Source organism: Salmo trutta, chromosome 38, assembly GCF_901001165.1.
Source record: "Salmo trutta chromosome 38, fSalTru1.1, whole genome shotgun sequence".
NCBI lineage: Eukaryota > Metazoa > Chordata > Actinopteri > Salmoniformes > Salmonidae > Salmo > Salmo trutta.
In genome coordinates this window covers 29,831,696-29,845,336 of record NC_042994.1, presented here as the reverse complement: position 1 = coordinate 29,845,336, position 13,641 = coordinate 29,831,696, and the positions used below count along the sequence as shown (strand labels likewise).

The window sequence follows — 13,641 nt, the reverse complement described above, 5'->3', positions numbered from 1 at the left end:
GAGAGCATACTTAAATTCACACAGGACACCGGATAAGACAGGAGAAATACTCCAGATATAACAGACTGATCCTAGCCCCCCGACACATAAACTACTGCAGCATAAATACTGGAGGCTGAGACAGGAGGGGTCAGGAGACACTGTGGCCCCATTCGACGATACCCCCGGACAGGGCCAACCAGGCAGGATATAACCCCACCCACTTTGCCAAAGCACAGCCCCCACACCCCTAGAGGGATATCTTCAACCACCAACTTACCATCCTGAGACAAGGCCGAGTATAGCCCACAAAAATCTCCCTCACGGCACGAACCCGAGGGGGGCGCCAACCCGGACAGGAAGACCTCGTCAGTGACTCAACCCACTCAAGTGATGCACCCCTCCTAAGGACGGCATGGAAGAGCACCAGTAAGCTAGTGACTCAGCCCCTGTAATAGGGTTAGAGGCAGAGAATCCTAGTGGAGAGAGGGGAACCTATCCAATGTAAAACTAATTTTACCTCGGTAGCTGAGTCATTGTCTTGGAAGTGGTGATTCATTAGTATTCTACAATAACAGAACCAAGTATAATAGCATAGTACAACGTTACTGTTACATCAAAAACACCACTTAAGTAATTTCTTATGAGGTTTTAGGATGGTTAGCTGAATCGTTCAATAAAAAAATTATCAATGGCCAAACCTCAACAGCGCCACTAACCAGAATGTGCTTTGATTGACACATAACACAGGAAGGCTCTATAGCAGGGCTGCCCAACCCTCTTCCTGGAGATCTACTGTCCTGTAGGTTTTCAGTCCAACCCTCTTCCTGGAGATCAGGACAGTAGATCTCCAGGAAGAGGGTTGGACTGAAAACCTACAGGACAGTAGATCTCCAGGAAGAGGGTTGGACTGAACCTACAGGACAGTAGATCTCCAGGAAGAGGGTTGGACTGAACCTACAGGACAGTAGATCTCCAGGAAGAGGGTTGGACTGAACCTACAGGACAGTAGATCTCCAGGAAGAGGGTTGGACTGAACCTACAGGACAGTAGATCTCCAGGAAGAGGGTTGGACTGAAAACCTACAGGACATAAAATCATCCTGTTGTATTTATGTTGGCGACACTGTCCCATAAAATCATCCTGTTGTATTTATGTTGGCGACACTGTCCCATAAAATCATCCTGTTGTATTTATGTTGGCGACACTGTCCCATAAAATCATCCTGTTGTATTTATGTTGGTGACACTGTCCCATAAAATCATCCTGTTGTATTTATGTTGGCGACACTGTCCCATAAAATCATCCTGTTGTATTTATGTTGGCGACACTGTCCCATAAAATCATCCTGTTGTATTTATGTTGGCGACCCTGTCCCATAAAATCATCCTGTTGTCCCACTTTTGGGTATTTTAAATGTGGTCACCCTTTCTCTGCCCCCCCTTCAGTAGTTTCCAGGTGGAGAATGGTTTGTCATAATATAATAATCATAGTGTCTGTCTCTCTCTTCCCCAACCTCTCAGTGAGCTGGAGAACGGGGTGTCTCCGGGCCATACCCCTCTTGGCTCCCAGAGTCCCAGCCTGACCCTGCACCCATCCTTCCCCCAGGGGGGTCGACGAGAGTCCTTCCTCTACCGGTCAGACTCTGACTACGACATGTCCCCCAAAAACTCAGTCTCACGCAATTCTATCGCCAGCGAAGGGTGAGAGGTGTCAGTGTGTGTATGAGTCAAACCATTGGCCAATTGACATTATCATGACTACATATCCTAATACACTCTGTCTTTATTAATCTCTCTCTCTGTCTCTAACACTCTCTGTCTCTAACACTCTCTCTCTCTCTCTCTCTCTCTCTTTCTCTTTCAGGCATGCAGGAGAAGACTTCATTGTTACCCCCTTTGCTCAGGTGTTGGCCAGCCTGCGCTCGGTACGGAGCAACTTCACCCTCCTCGCCAACGTCTCCATGCCAACTGTCAAGTCAGTGCTCACCTGTCAATCAAATCATCTAACAGCTGGTTTGCGTCCCAAATCAAATGCTATATAGTCCACTACTTTGGACCAGGGCCTCATAGGGCTGCTATATAGTGATCTACTTTAAACCAGGACCCCAAAGGCCTGCTATATAGTGATCTACTTTAGGCCAGGACCCCATAGGCCTGCTATATAGTGATCTACTTTAAACCAGGACCCCAAAGGCCTGCTATATAGTGATCTACTTTAGACCAGGACCCCATAGGCCTGCTATATAGTGATCTACTTTAGACCAGGACCCCATAGGGCTGCTATATAGTGATCTACTTTAGACCAGGACCCCATAGGCCTGCTATATAGTGATCTACTTTAGGCCAGGACCCCATAGGGCTGCTATATAGTGATCTACTTTAGACCAGGACTCCATAGGCCTGCTATATAGTGATCTACTTTAGGCCAGGACCCCATAGGGCTGCTATATAGTGATCTACTTTAGGCCAGGACCCCATAGGCCTGCTATATAGTGATCTACTTTAGACCAGGACCCCAAAGGCCTGCTATATAGTGATCTACTTTAGGCCAGGACCCCATAGGCCTGCTATATAGTGATCTACTTTAGACCAGGACCCCATAGGGCTTCCATTTGGTTATTGAGAGTTTCCTACCTCATTTACCCAGATAGCTAGCCAATTAAAATGTGTGTTTTGCATGTAACTGGTTTGTAACTGATAACTGATGTGACATGTAGCTCGTCGATGTAATTGGCTGTCTGTCTACCTCGACTAGCCAATAACAATAATGATAGTTATGGGTCACATTTACTCACCACTTTTCAATGGGCCTTTCAATGGGCCTCGAACAACACTGATGTTTAATATTTCCCCCCCCCTCTCTCTCCCGCCTCCCTCAGTCTGAACTTCACTCCCAGACAATGTTAAGCTACTGTAACCCCTTGAGTTCTAACTGGTTGGTGTAATTCCCTGTATTGTCCACAGGAGGTCTCCACTGGGCGGTGTAGCGCCCCACAACCCCAGAGCAGCTCTATCAGATCAACAGTATGAGCAGCTGGCTACAGACACTCTGGAGGAGCTGGACTGGTGTCTGGACCAGCTAGAGACCATCCAGACTCACCGCTCTGTCAGCGATATGGCCTCCAACAAGGTACTACCATGATATAACCACAACACAACCATGATATACCACAACACAACCATGATATAACCACAACCATGATATAACCACAACACAACCATGATATAACCACAACACAACCATGAAATAACCACAACACAGCCATGATATAACCACAACCATGATATAACCACAACACAACCATGATATAACCACAACACAACCATGATGTAACCACAACACAACCATGATATAACCACAGCACAACCATGATATAACCACAACACAACCATGATATAACCACAACACAACCATGATATAACCACAACCATGATATAACCACAACACAACCATGATATAACCACAACCATGATATAACCACAACACAACCATGAAATAACCACGACACAACCATGATATAACCACAACACAACCATGATATAACCACAACACAACAATATAATCTCACCACAGCTTCAACACTTATGAGCAGTAGAACTGACTAACCATACAGTAAAACATCCTCAAACTGCTCCCCCTTTTTCTCCCTCCCTCCCTCCCTCCCTCCCTCCCTCCCCTCAGTTTAAGAGGATGTTAAACAGGGAGCTGTCTCACCTATCAGAGATGAGTCGTTCAGGTAACCAGGTGTCTGAGTACATCTCCAGCACCTTCATGGGTGAGTACACCTACCTGGATATGCCTGTAGTTACCTGTACGTACCTGAATTAACCTGTCTGTTCATACCTGTATGTCTGTTCATACCTGTCTGTGTATTTACCTGTCTGTTCATACCTGTCTGTCTGTTCATACCTGTCTGTCTGTTAATACCTGTCTATCCGTTCATACCTGTCTGTCTGTTAATACCTGTCTATCTGTTCATACCTGTCTGTCTGTTAATACCTGTCTATCTGTTCATACCTGTCTGTCTGTTCATACCTGCCTGTCTGTTCATACCTGTCTGTCTGTTCATACCTGTCTATCTGTTCATACCTGTCTGTCTGTTCATACCTGTCTGTCTGTTCATACCTGTCTATACCGTTCTACATCACTATACCTGTCTACCTGTACTTGGCCGCCCGTACATTTCTGTGTCCTGGGTATATCAATCTGCCTGCGCTAGTGTGTGTGTTTGTTTGTTTTTGTGTGTGTGTTTCTGTGTATAACATGTGTGTCTCTAACCCCTAGACCAGCCCAACGAGGTGGAGCTGCCGTCCCCTAGTCTAAAGGAGAAGTCTATGTGTGTCTCTAACCCCTAGACCAGCCCAACGAGGTGGAGCTGCCGTCCCCTAGTCTAAAGGAGAAGTCTATGTGTGTCTCTAACCCCTAGACCAGCCCAACGAGGTGGAGCTGCCGTCCCCTAGTCTAAAGGAGAAGTCTATGTGTGTCTCTAACCCCTAGACCAGCCCAACGAGGTGGAGCTGCCGTCCCCTAGTCTAAAGGAGAAGTCTATGTGTGTCTCTAACCCCTAGACCAGCCCAACGAGGTGGAGCTGCCGTCCCCTAGTCTAAAGGAGAAGTCTATGTGTGTCTCTAACCCCTAGACCAGCCCAACGAGGTGGAGCTGCCGTCCCCTAGTCTAAAGGAGAAGTCTATGAGTCAGATTAGCGGAGTGAGGAATCTGTCCCACAGCTCCACTCTGTCCTCCTCTTCTGTCCCGCGCTTTGGAGTCAACACTGAACAGGAGGACCAGCTAGCCAGGGTAAAGTATGCAAGGCTCGCTCATATGCATACACACGCATGCACACACACATGCGCGCACACGCTAAGGCACGCACCATAACACGTACGTACACACATATAAAGTCGTGACCAAAAGTTTTGAGAATGACACAAATATTAATTTCCACAAAGTTTGCTGCTTCAGTGTCTTTAGATATTTTTGTCAGATGTTACTATGGAATACTGAAGTATAATTACAAGCATTTCATAAGTGTCAAAGGCTTTTATTGACAATTACATGAAGTTGATGCAAAGAGTCAATATTTGCAGTGTTGACCCTTCTTTTTCAAGACCTCTGCAATCCGCCCTGGCATGCTGTCAATTAACTTCTGGGCCACATCCTGACTGATGGCAGCCCATTCTTCCATAATCAATGCTTGGAGTTTGTCAGAATTTGTGGGGTTTTGTTTGTCCACCCGCCTCTTGAGGATTGACCACAAGGTCTCAATGGGATTAAGGTCTGGGGAGTTTCCTGGCCATGGACCCAAAATATCTATGTTTTGTTCCCCGAGCCACTTAGTTATCACTTTTGCCTTATGGCAAGGTGCTCCATCATGCTGGAAAAGGCATTGTTCGTCACCAAACTGTTCCTGGATGGTTGGGAGAAGTTGCTCTCGGAGGATGTTCTTAGGCAAAATTGTGAGTGAGCCCACTCCCTTGGCTGAGAAGCAACCCCACACATAAATGGTCTCAGGATGCTTTACTGTTGGCATGACACAGGACTGATGGTAGCGCTCACCTTGCCTTCGCCGGACAAGCTTTTTTCCGGATGTCCCAAACAATCGGAAAGGGGATACATCAGAGAAAATGACTTTACCCCAGTCCTCTGCAGTCCAATCCCTGAACCTTTTGCAGAATATCAGTCTGTCCCTGATGTTTTTCATGGAGAGAAGTCGCTTCTTTGCTGCCCTTCTTGACACTAGGCCATCCTCCAAAAGTCTTCGCCTCACTGTGCGTGCAGATGCACTCACACCTGCCTGCTGCCATTCCTGAGCAAGCTCTGTATTGGTGGTGCCCCGATCCCGCAGCTGAATCAACTTTAGGAGACGGTCCTGGCGCTTGCTGGACTTTCTTGGGCACCTTGAAGCCTTCTTCAATTGAACTGCTCTCCTTGAAGTTCTTGATGATCCGATAAATGGTTGATTTAGGTGCAATCTTACTGGCAGCAATATCCTTGCCTGTGAAGCCCTTTTTGTGCAAAGCAATGATGACGGCACGTGTTTCCTTGCAGGTAACCATGGTTGACAGAGGAAGAACAATGATTCCAAGCACCACCCTCCTTTTGAAGCTTCCAGTCTGTTATTTGAACTCAATCAGCATGACAGAGTGATCTCCAGCCTTGTCCTCGTCAACACTCACACTTGTGTTAACGAAAGAATCACTGACATGATGTCAGCTGGTCCTTTTGTGGCAGGGCTGAAATGCAGTGGAAATGTTTTTGGGGGATTCAGTTCATTTGCATGGCAAAAAGGGACTTTGCAATTAATTGCAATTCATCTGATCACGCTTCATAACATTCTGGAGTGTTTGCAAATTGCCATCATACAAACTGAGGCAGCAGACTTTGTGAAAATGTATATTTGTGTCATTCTCAAAACTTTTGGCCACGACTGTACATACACAAATACCTTCTCAGTCAATCAGTCAAGGTTACTAGACTCAGCTCATTACCTCACTCAAGGCTTCACACTCTCTCTTTGTGTGTGTGTGTGTGTGTGTGTGTGTGTGTGTGTGTGTGTGTGTGTGTGTGTGTGTGTGTGTGTGTAGGAGCTAGAGGACCTGGACAAGTGGAGTTTCAACATCTTCAGAGTGTCAGAGTTCTCCAACAGCAGACCTCTCAGCTGCATCATGTACGCCATCTTCCAGGTAAATGGAGTTAGACAAGCTGTGTGTGTGTGCTTTGGTTTACTATCCTTCTGAGGACCAGATAGGGAAACAAGTACAATTCTGAGAAGTGGGGACATTTTGCCGGTCCGCACAAGGAAAAAGGCTATTTTAGGTTTAGTTTTAGGGTTAGGTTTAGTTTTAGGGTTAGGTTTGGGGTTAAGGTTGAGGTTAGGTTATTTTGATCCCCACAAGGCTAGTCAAACAGACATGTGTGTGTGATAGACAAATGATGTATTCACCTTATTTGTTGGATATGTAAGAATTATTTACTAAACAAACAGTAAGATATTTCTGTCCTGCTATCGCTGAGTTTTATGGTGTCCTCTCTAGCTTCCTGCAGCTAGTCTGGGTGTCCACTCAGCTCCCTGCAGCTAGTCTGGGTGTCCACTCTAGCTCCCTGCAGCTAGTCTGGGTGTCCAATCTAGCTCCCTGCAGGTAGTCTGGGTGTCCACTCTAGCTCCCTGCAGCTAGTCTGGGTGTCCACTCAGCTCCCTGCAGCTAGTCTGGGTGTCCACTCTAGCTCCCTGCAGCTAGTCTGGGTGTCCAATCTAGCTCCCTGCAGGTAGTCTGGGTGTCCACTCTAGCTCCCTGCAGCTAGTCTGGGTGTCCACTCTAGCTCCCTGCAGCTAGTCTGGGTGTCCACTCTAGCTCCCTGCAGCTAGTCTGGGTGTCCACTCAGCTCCCTGCAGCTAGTCTGGGTGTCCACTCTAGCTTCCTGCAGCTAGTCTGGGTGTCCACTCTAGCTCCCTGCAGCTAGTCTGGGTGTCCACTCTAGCTCCCTGCAGCTAGTCTGGGTGTCGAGGACAGGGGTTTTACCAGAGATGGCTTGAAGCTGGTAATTGACTGATGTCACGGTGATAAACCAAACAGCCACATTCCAGGCTATGATTAGTGGTGCAGGTGAGACATATGTCTCCGGTCTGATTGAGCCTGCATTCCATAGACAAGATATGGTGATATGGTGTATGTTTTAGCTGGGATAGAGAAGAGTAGAACAAAGTGGGGGTGTGTTCATGCAAGTGTGTGTGTGTGTGTGTGTGTGTGTGTGTTCGTGCATGTGTGTGTCAGTGTGTATTAACCCCTCATGTCCCCCTGTAGGAACGTGATCTCCTCAAGACGTTCCGTATCCCCGTCGACACCTTCGTGACCTACGTGATGACCCTGGAAGACCATTACCATGGCAACGTGGCCTACCACAACAGCCTGCACGCCGCCGACGTCTGCCAGTCCACACATGTCCTCCTCTCCACACCCGCACTAGACGTGAGCCACCTGTAGTGATATATACAGTGATATATACAGCGATATATATACAGTGATATTTACAGTGATATATATACAGTGATATATATACAGTGATATATATACAGTAATATATACAGTAATATATACAGTAATATATACAGTACCTCCAGAAAGTATTCAGACCCCTTCACTTTTGAATTTTTTTTTTACATTACAGCCTCATTCTAAAATTGATTAAACTTTTCCACATCAATCTACACACAATACCCCATAATGACAAAGCAAAACCTGTTTTTTTTACATTTTTGCTAATTTATAAAAAAAAATACTTAACTATTCAGACCCTTTACTCAGTTCTTTGTTGAAGCACTTTTGGCATCGATCACAGCATCCAGTCTTCTTGGGTATGACGCTACAAGTTTGGCACACCTGTATTTGGGGAGTTTCTCCCATTCTTCTCTGTAGATCCTCTCGAGCTCTGTCAGGTTGGATGGGGAGCGTCACTGCACAGCTATTTCACATTTACATTTACATTTAAGTCATTTAGCAGACGCTCTTATCCAGAGCGACTTATAAATTGGTGCATTCACCTTATGACATCCAGTAGAACAACCACTTTACAATAGTGCATCTAAATCCTTTAAGGGGGGGGGTTAGAAAGATTACTTTATGCTATCCTAGGTATTCCTTGAAGAGGTGGGGTTTCAGGTGTCTCCGGAAGGTGGTGATTGACTCCGCCGTCCTGGCGTCGTGAGGAAGCTTGTTCCACCATTGGGGTGCCAGAGCAGCGAACAGTTTTGACTGGGCTGAGCGGGAACTGTGCTTCCTCAGAGGTAGGGAGGCGAGCAAGCCAGAGGTGGATGAACGCAGTGCCCTTGTTTGGGTGTAGGGCCTGATCAGAGCCTGAAGGTATGGAGGTGACGTTCCCCTCACAGCTCCGTAGGCAAGCACCATGGACTTGTAGCAGATGCGAGCTTCAACTGGAAGCCAGTGGAGAGAGCGGAGGAGCGGGGTGACGTGAGAGAACTTGGGAAGGTTGAACACCAGACGGGCTGCGGCGTTCTGGATGAGTTGTAGGGGTTTAATGGCACAGGCAGTGCGCCCAGCCAACAGCGAGTTGCAGTAATCCAGACGGGAGATGACAAGTGCCTGGATTAGGACCTGCGCCGCTTCCTGTGTGAGGCAGGTTCGTACTCTGCGAATGTTGTAGAGCATGAACCTACAGGATCGGGTCACCGCCTTGATGTTAGTGGAGAACGACAGGGTGTTGTCCAGGGTCACGCCAAGGTTCTGAGCACTCTGGGAGGAGGACACAATGGAGTTGTCAACCGTGATGGCGAGATCATGGAACGGGCAGTCCTTCCCCGGGAGGAAGAGCAGCTCCGTCTTGCTGAGGTTCAGCTTGAGGTGGTGATCCGTCATCCAAACTGATATGTCTGCCAGACATGCAGAGATGTGATTCGCAACCTGGTTATCAGAAGGGGGAAAGGAGAAGATTAATTGTGTGTCATCTGCATAGCAATGATAGGAGAGACCATGTGAGGATATGACAGAGCCAAGTGACTTGGTGTATAGCGAGAATAGGAGAGGGCCTAGAACAGAGCCCTGGGGGACACCAGTGGTGAGAGCACGTGGTGCGGAGACAGATTCTCGCCACGCCACCTGGTAGGAGCAACCTGTCAGGTAGGACGCAATCCAAGCGTGGGCCGCGCCGGAGATGCCCAACTCGGAGAGGGTGGAGAGGAGGATCTGATGGTTCACAGTATTAAAGGCAGCAGATAGGTCTAGAAGGATGAAAGCAGAGGAGAGAGAGTTAGCTTTAGCAGTGCGGAGAGCCTCCGTGACACAGAGAAGAGCAGTCTCAGTTGAATGACCAGTCTTGAAGCCTGACTGATTTGGATCAAGAAGGTCATTCTGAGAGCGATAGCAGGAGAGCTGGCCAAGGACGGCACGTTCAAGAGTTTTGGAGAGAAAAGAAAGAAGGGATACTGGTCTGTAGTTGTTGACATCGGAGGGATCGAGTGTAGGTTTTTTCAGAAGGGGTGCAACTCTCGCTCTCTTGAAGACGGAAGGGACGTAGCCAGCGGTCAAGGATGAGTTGATGAGCGAGGTGAGGTAGGGGAGAAGGTCTCCGGAAATGGTCTGGAGAAGAGAGGAGGGGATAGGGTCAAGCGGGCAGGTTGTTGGGCGGCCGGCCGTCACAAGACGCAAGATTTCATCTGGAGAGAGAGGGGAGAAAGAGGTCAAAGCACAGGGTAGGGCAGTGTGAGCAGGACCAGCGGTGTCGTTTGACTTAGCAAACGAGGATCGGATGTCGTCGACCTTCTTTTCAAAATGGTTGACGAAGTCATCCGCAGAGAGGGAGGGGGGGGGAGGATTCAAGAGGGAGGAGAAGGTGGCAAAGAGCTTCCTAGGGTTAGAGGCAGATGCTTGGAATTTAGAGTGGTAGAAAGTGGCTTTTGCAGCAGAGACACAAGAGGAAAATGTAGAGAGGAGGGAGTGAAAGGATCCCAGGTCCGCAGGGAGGCGAGTTTTCCTCCATTTCCGCTCGGCTGCCCGGAGCCCTGTTCTGTGAGCTCGCAATGAGTCGTCGAGCCACGAAGCAGGAGGGGAAGACCGAGCCGGCCTGGAGGATAGGGGACATAGAGAGTCAAAGGATGCAGAAAGGGAGGAGAGGAGGGTTGAGGAGGCAGAATCAGGAGATAGGTTGGAGAAGGTTTGAGCAGAGGGAAGAGATGATAGGATGGAAGAGGAGAGAGTAGCGGGAGAGAGAGAGCGAAGGTTGCGACGGCGCAATACCATCCGAGTAGGGGCAGAGTGAGAAGTGTTGGATGAGAGTGAGAGGGAAAAGGATACAAGGTAGTGGTCGGAGACTTGGAGGGGAGTTGCAATGAGATTAGTGGAAGAACAGCATCTAGTAAAGATGAGGTCAAGCGTATTGCCTGCCTTGTGAGTAGGGGGGGAAGGTGAGAGGGTGAGGTCAAAAGAGGAGAGGAGTGGAAAGAAGGAGGCAGAGAGGAATGAGTCAAAGGTAGACATGGGGAGGTTAAAGTCACCCAGAACTGTGAGAGGTGAGCCATCCTCAGGAAAGGAACTTATCAAGGCGTCAAGCTCATTGATGAACTCTCCAAGGGAACCTGGAGGTCGATAAATGATAAGGATGTTAAGCTTGAAAGGGCTGGTAACTGTGACAGCATGGAATTCAAAGGAGGCGATAGACAGATGGGTCAGGGGAGAAAGAGAGAATGTCCACTTGGGAGAGATGAGGATTCCAGTGCCACCACCCCACTGGCCAGATGCTCTCGGGGTATGCGAGAACACGTGGGCAGACGAGGAGAGAGCAGTAGGAGTAGCAGTGTTATCTGTGGTAATCCATGTTTCCGTCAGCGCCAAGAAGTCGAGGGACTGGAGGGTAGCATAGGCTGAGATGAACTCTGCCTTGTTGGCCGCAGACCTGCAGTTCCAGAGGCTGCCGGAGACCTGGAACTCCACGTGGGCCGTGCGCGCTGGGACCACCAGGTTAGAGTGGCAGCGGCCACGCGGTGTGGAGCGTTTGTATGGCCTGTGCAGAGGGGAGAGAACAGGGATAGCCAGACACATAGTTGACAGGCTACAGAAGAGGCTACGCTAATGCAAAGGAGATTGGAATGACAAGTGGACTACACGTCTCGAATGTTCAGAAAGTTAAGCTTACGTTGCAAAAATCTTATTGACGAAAATAGCTGGCTAGCTAACCTCGATAATTACTCTAAACTACACAATTATCAAACTATGACAAAGACAACTTATTGACTAAAATGACTAAAATGATACAGTACTGCTGGCTTGTGAAGTAGGCTAGCTAGCAGTGGCTGCGTTGTTGACTTTGTTTGAAAGTGTAGCTGGCTAGGTAACCTCGATAGTTTCAGTGCTACACCTTATCATGATACAAAGGCAACTTTGTAGCTAGCTAACACTAGCTAACCTGGCTAGCTAACCTCAATAATTACTCTAAACTACACAATTATCTTAGATACAAAGACAGCAAAGACAACTATGTAGCTAGCTAACACTACACTAATCAAATCGTTCCGTTGTAATGTATTAGTTTCTACAGTGCTGCTAGTCGGTAGAAGTTGGCTAGCTAGCAGTGTTGACTAAGTAGGAGAACGGTGGCGCGGCGCGGCGGACGAAAATAGCCGGCTAGCTAACCTCGATAATTACTCTAAACTACACAATTATCTTTGATACAAAGACAGCTAAGTAGCTAGCTAAAAAATTGCTCAGATCAAACAAATCAAACCGTTGTAATGTAATGAGATGTAATATTACCTGCGGAGCGAAGTGCAGCACGCCTATTGTCGGTGTATAATGAGATGATGTGATCCATAGAGTTGAGAGATATTGGTGTAATAGTTTAACAAACCGGCTTTGGCCGGGCTCTGGCTGGGCCACTCAAGGACATTCAGAGACTTGTCCCGTAGCCACTCCAGCGTTATCTTGGCTGTGTGCTTAAGGTTGTTGTCCTGTTGGAAGGTGAACCTTCACCCCAGTCTGAGGTCCTGAGCGCTCTGGAGCAAGTTTTCATCAAGGATCTCTCTGTACTTTGCTCCGTTCATCTTTGCCTTGATCCTGACTAGTCTCCCAGTCCCTGCCGCTGAAAAACATCCCCACAGCATGATGCTGCCACCACCATGCTTCACCGTAGGGATGGTGCCAGGTTTCCTCCAGACGTGACGCTTGGCATTCAGGCCAAAGAGTTTAATCTTGGTTTCATCAGACCAGAGAATCTTGTTTCTCTTTTGGCAAACTCCAAGTGGGCTGTCATGACCCTTTTACTGAGGAGTGGCTTCCGTCTGGCCACTTTACCATAAAGGCCTGATCGGTGGAGTGCTGCAGAGATGGTTTTCCTTCTGGAAGGTTCTCCCATCTCCACAGAGGAACTCTGGACGCACTGTCAGTGACCATCGGGTTCTTAGTCACTTCCCTGACCAAGGCCCTTTTCCCCCGATTTCTCAGATTGGCCAGGGGGTCAGCACTAGAAAGAATGATGAATGATGGAGGCCACTGTGTTCTTGGGGACCTTCAATGCTGCAGACATTTTTTGGTACCCTTCCCCTAATCTGTGCATCGACACAATCATGTCTCGAAGCTCAATGGACAATTCCTTCGACCTCATGACTTGGTTTTTGCTCTGACATGCACTGTCTACTGGAACCTTATACAGATAGGTGTGTGCCTTTCCAAATCATGTCCAATCAATTGCATTTACCACAGGTGGACTCCAATCAAGTTGTAGAAACATTTCAAGGATGATCAATGGATAAATGGACAGGATGCACCTGAGCTCAGTGTCGAGTCTCATAGCAAAGGGACTGAATACTTATGTAAATAAGTTATTTCTGTTTTTATTTTTAATACATTTGCAAAAATTTCAAAAAAACAGTTTTTGCTTTGTCGTTATGGGGTTTTGTGTGTATATTGCTGAGGATTATTATTTTTTAATCCATTTTAGAGTAAGGCTGTAACGTAACAAAATGTGGAAAAGTCAAGGTCTGAATACTTTCTGAAGGCACTTTTATGCCTGTTAAAAGAAGGCCAAATCATCACTCCCATTAGTGGTTAGCTAGTGGCCCCTCATAATACCATCACTCACATTAGTGGTTAGCTAGTGGCCCCTCATAATACCATCACTCACATTAGTGGTTAGCTAGTGGCCCCTCATAATACC

General features: G+C 47.6%; 1 protein-coding gene across 1 annotated transcript in view; it reads left to right on the top strand.

Moving 5' to 3' along the window:
* LOC115178581 (cAMP-specific 3',5'-cyclic phosphodiesterase 4C-like) overlaps window positions 1–13,641 on the top strand; it is a 30,786-nt gene that overhangs the window by 6,799 nt on the left and 10,346 nt on the right. The window contains exons 5-11 of the mRNA XM_029739837.1: window positions 1,503–1,682; window positions 1,846–1,956; window positions 2,946–3,111; window positions 3,664–3,757; window positions 4,622–4,779; window positions 6,567–6,665; window positions 7,785–7,949. Of these exons, the coding sequence (XP_029595697.1) occupies window positions 1,503–1,682; window positions 1,846–1,956; window positions 2,946–3,111; window positions 3,664–3,757; window positions 4,622–4,779; window positions 6,567–6,665; window positions 7,785–7,949 (973 nt within the window). The remainder of the gene's footprint in view (window positions 1–1,502; window positions 1,683–1,845; window positions 1,957–2,945; window positions 3,112–3,663; window positions 3,758–4,621; window positions 4,780–6,566; window positions 6,666–7,784; window positions 7,950–13,641) is intronic.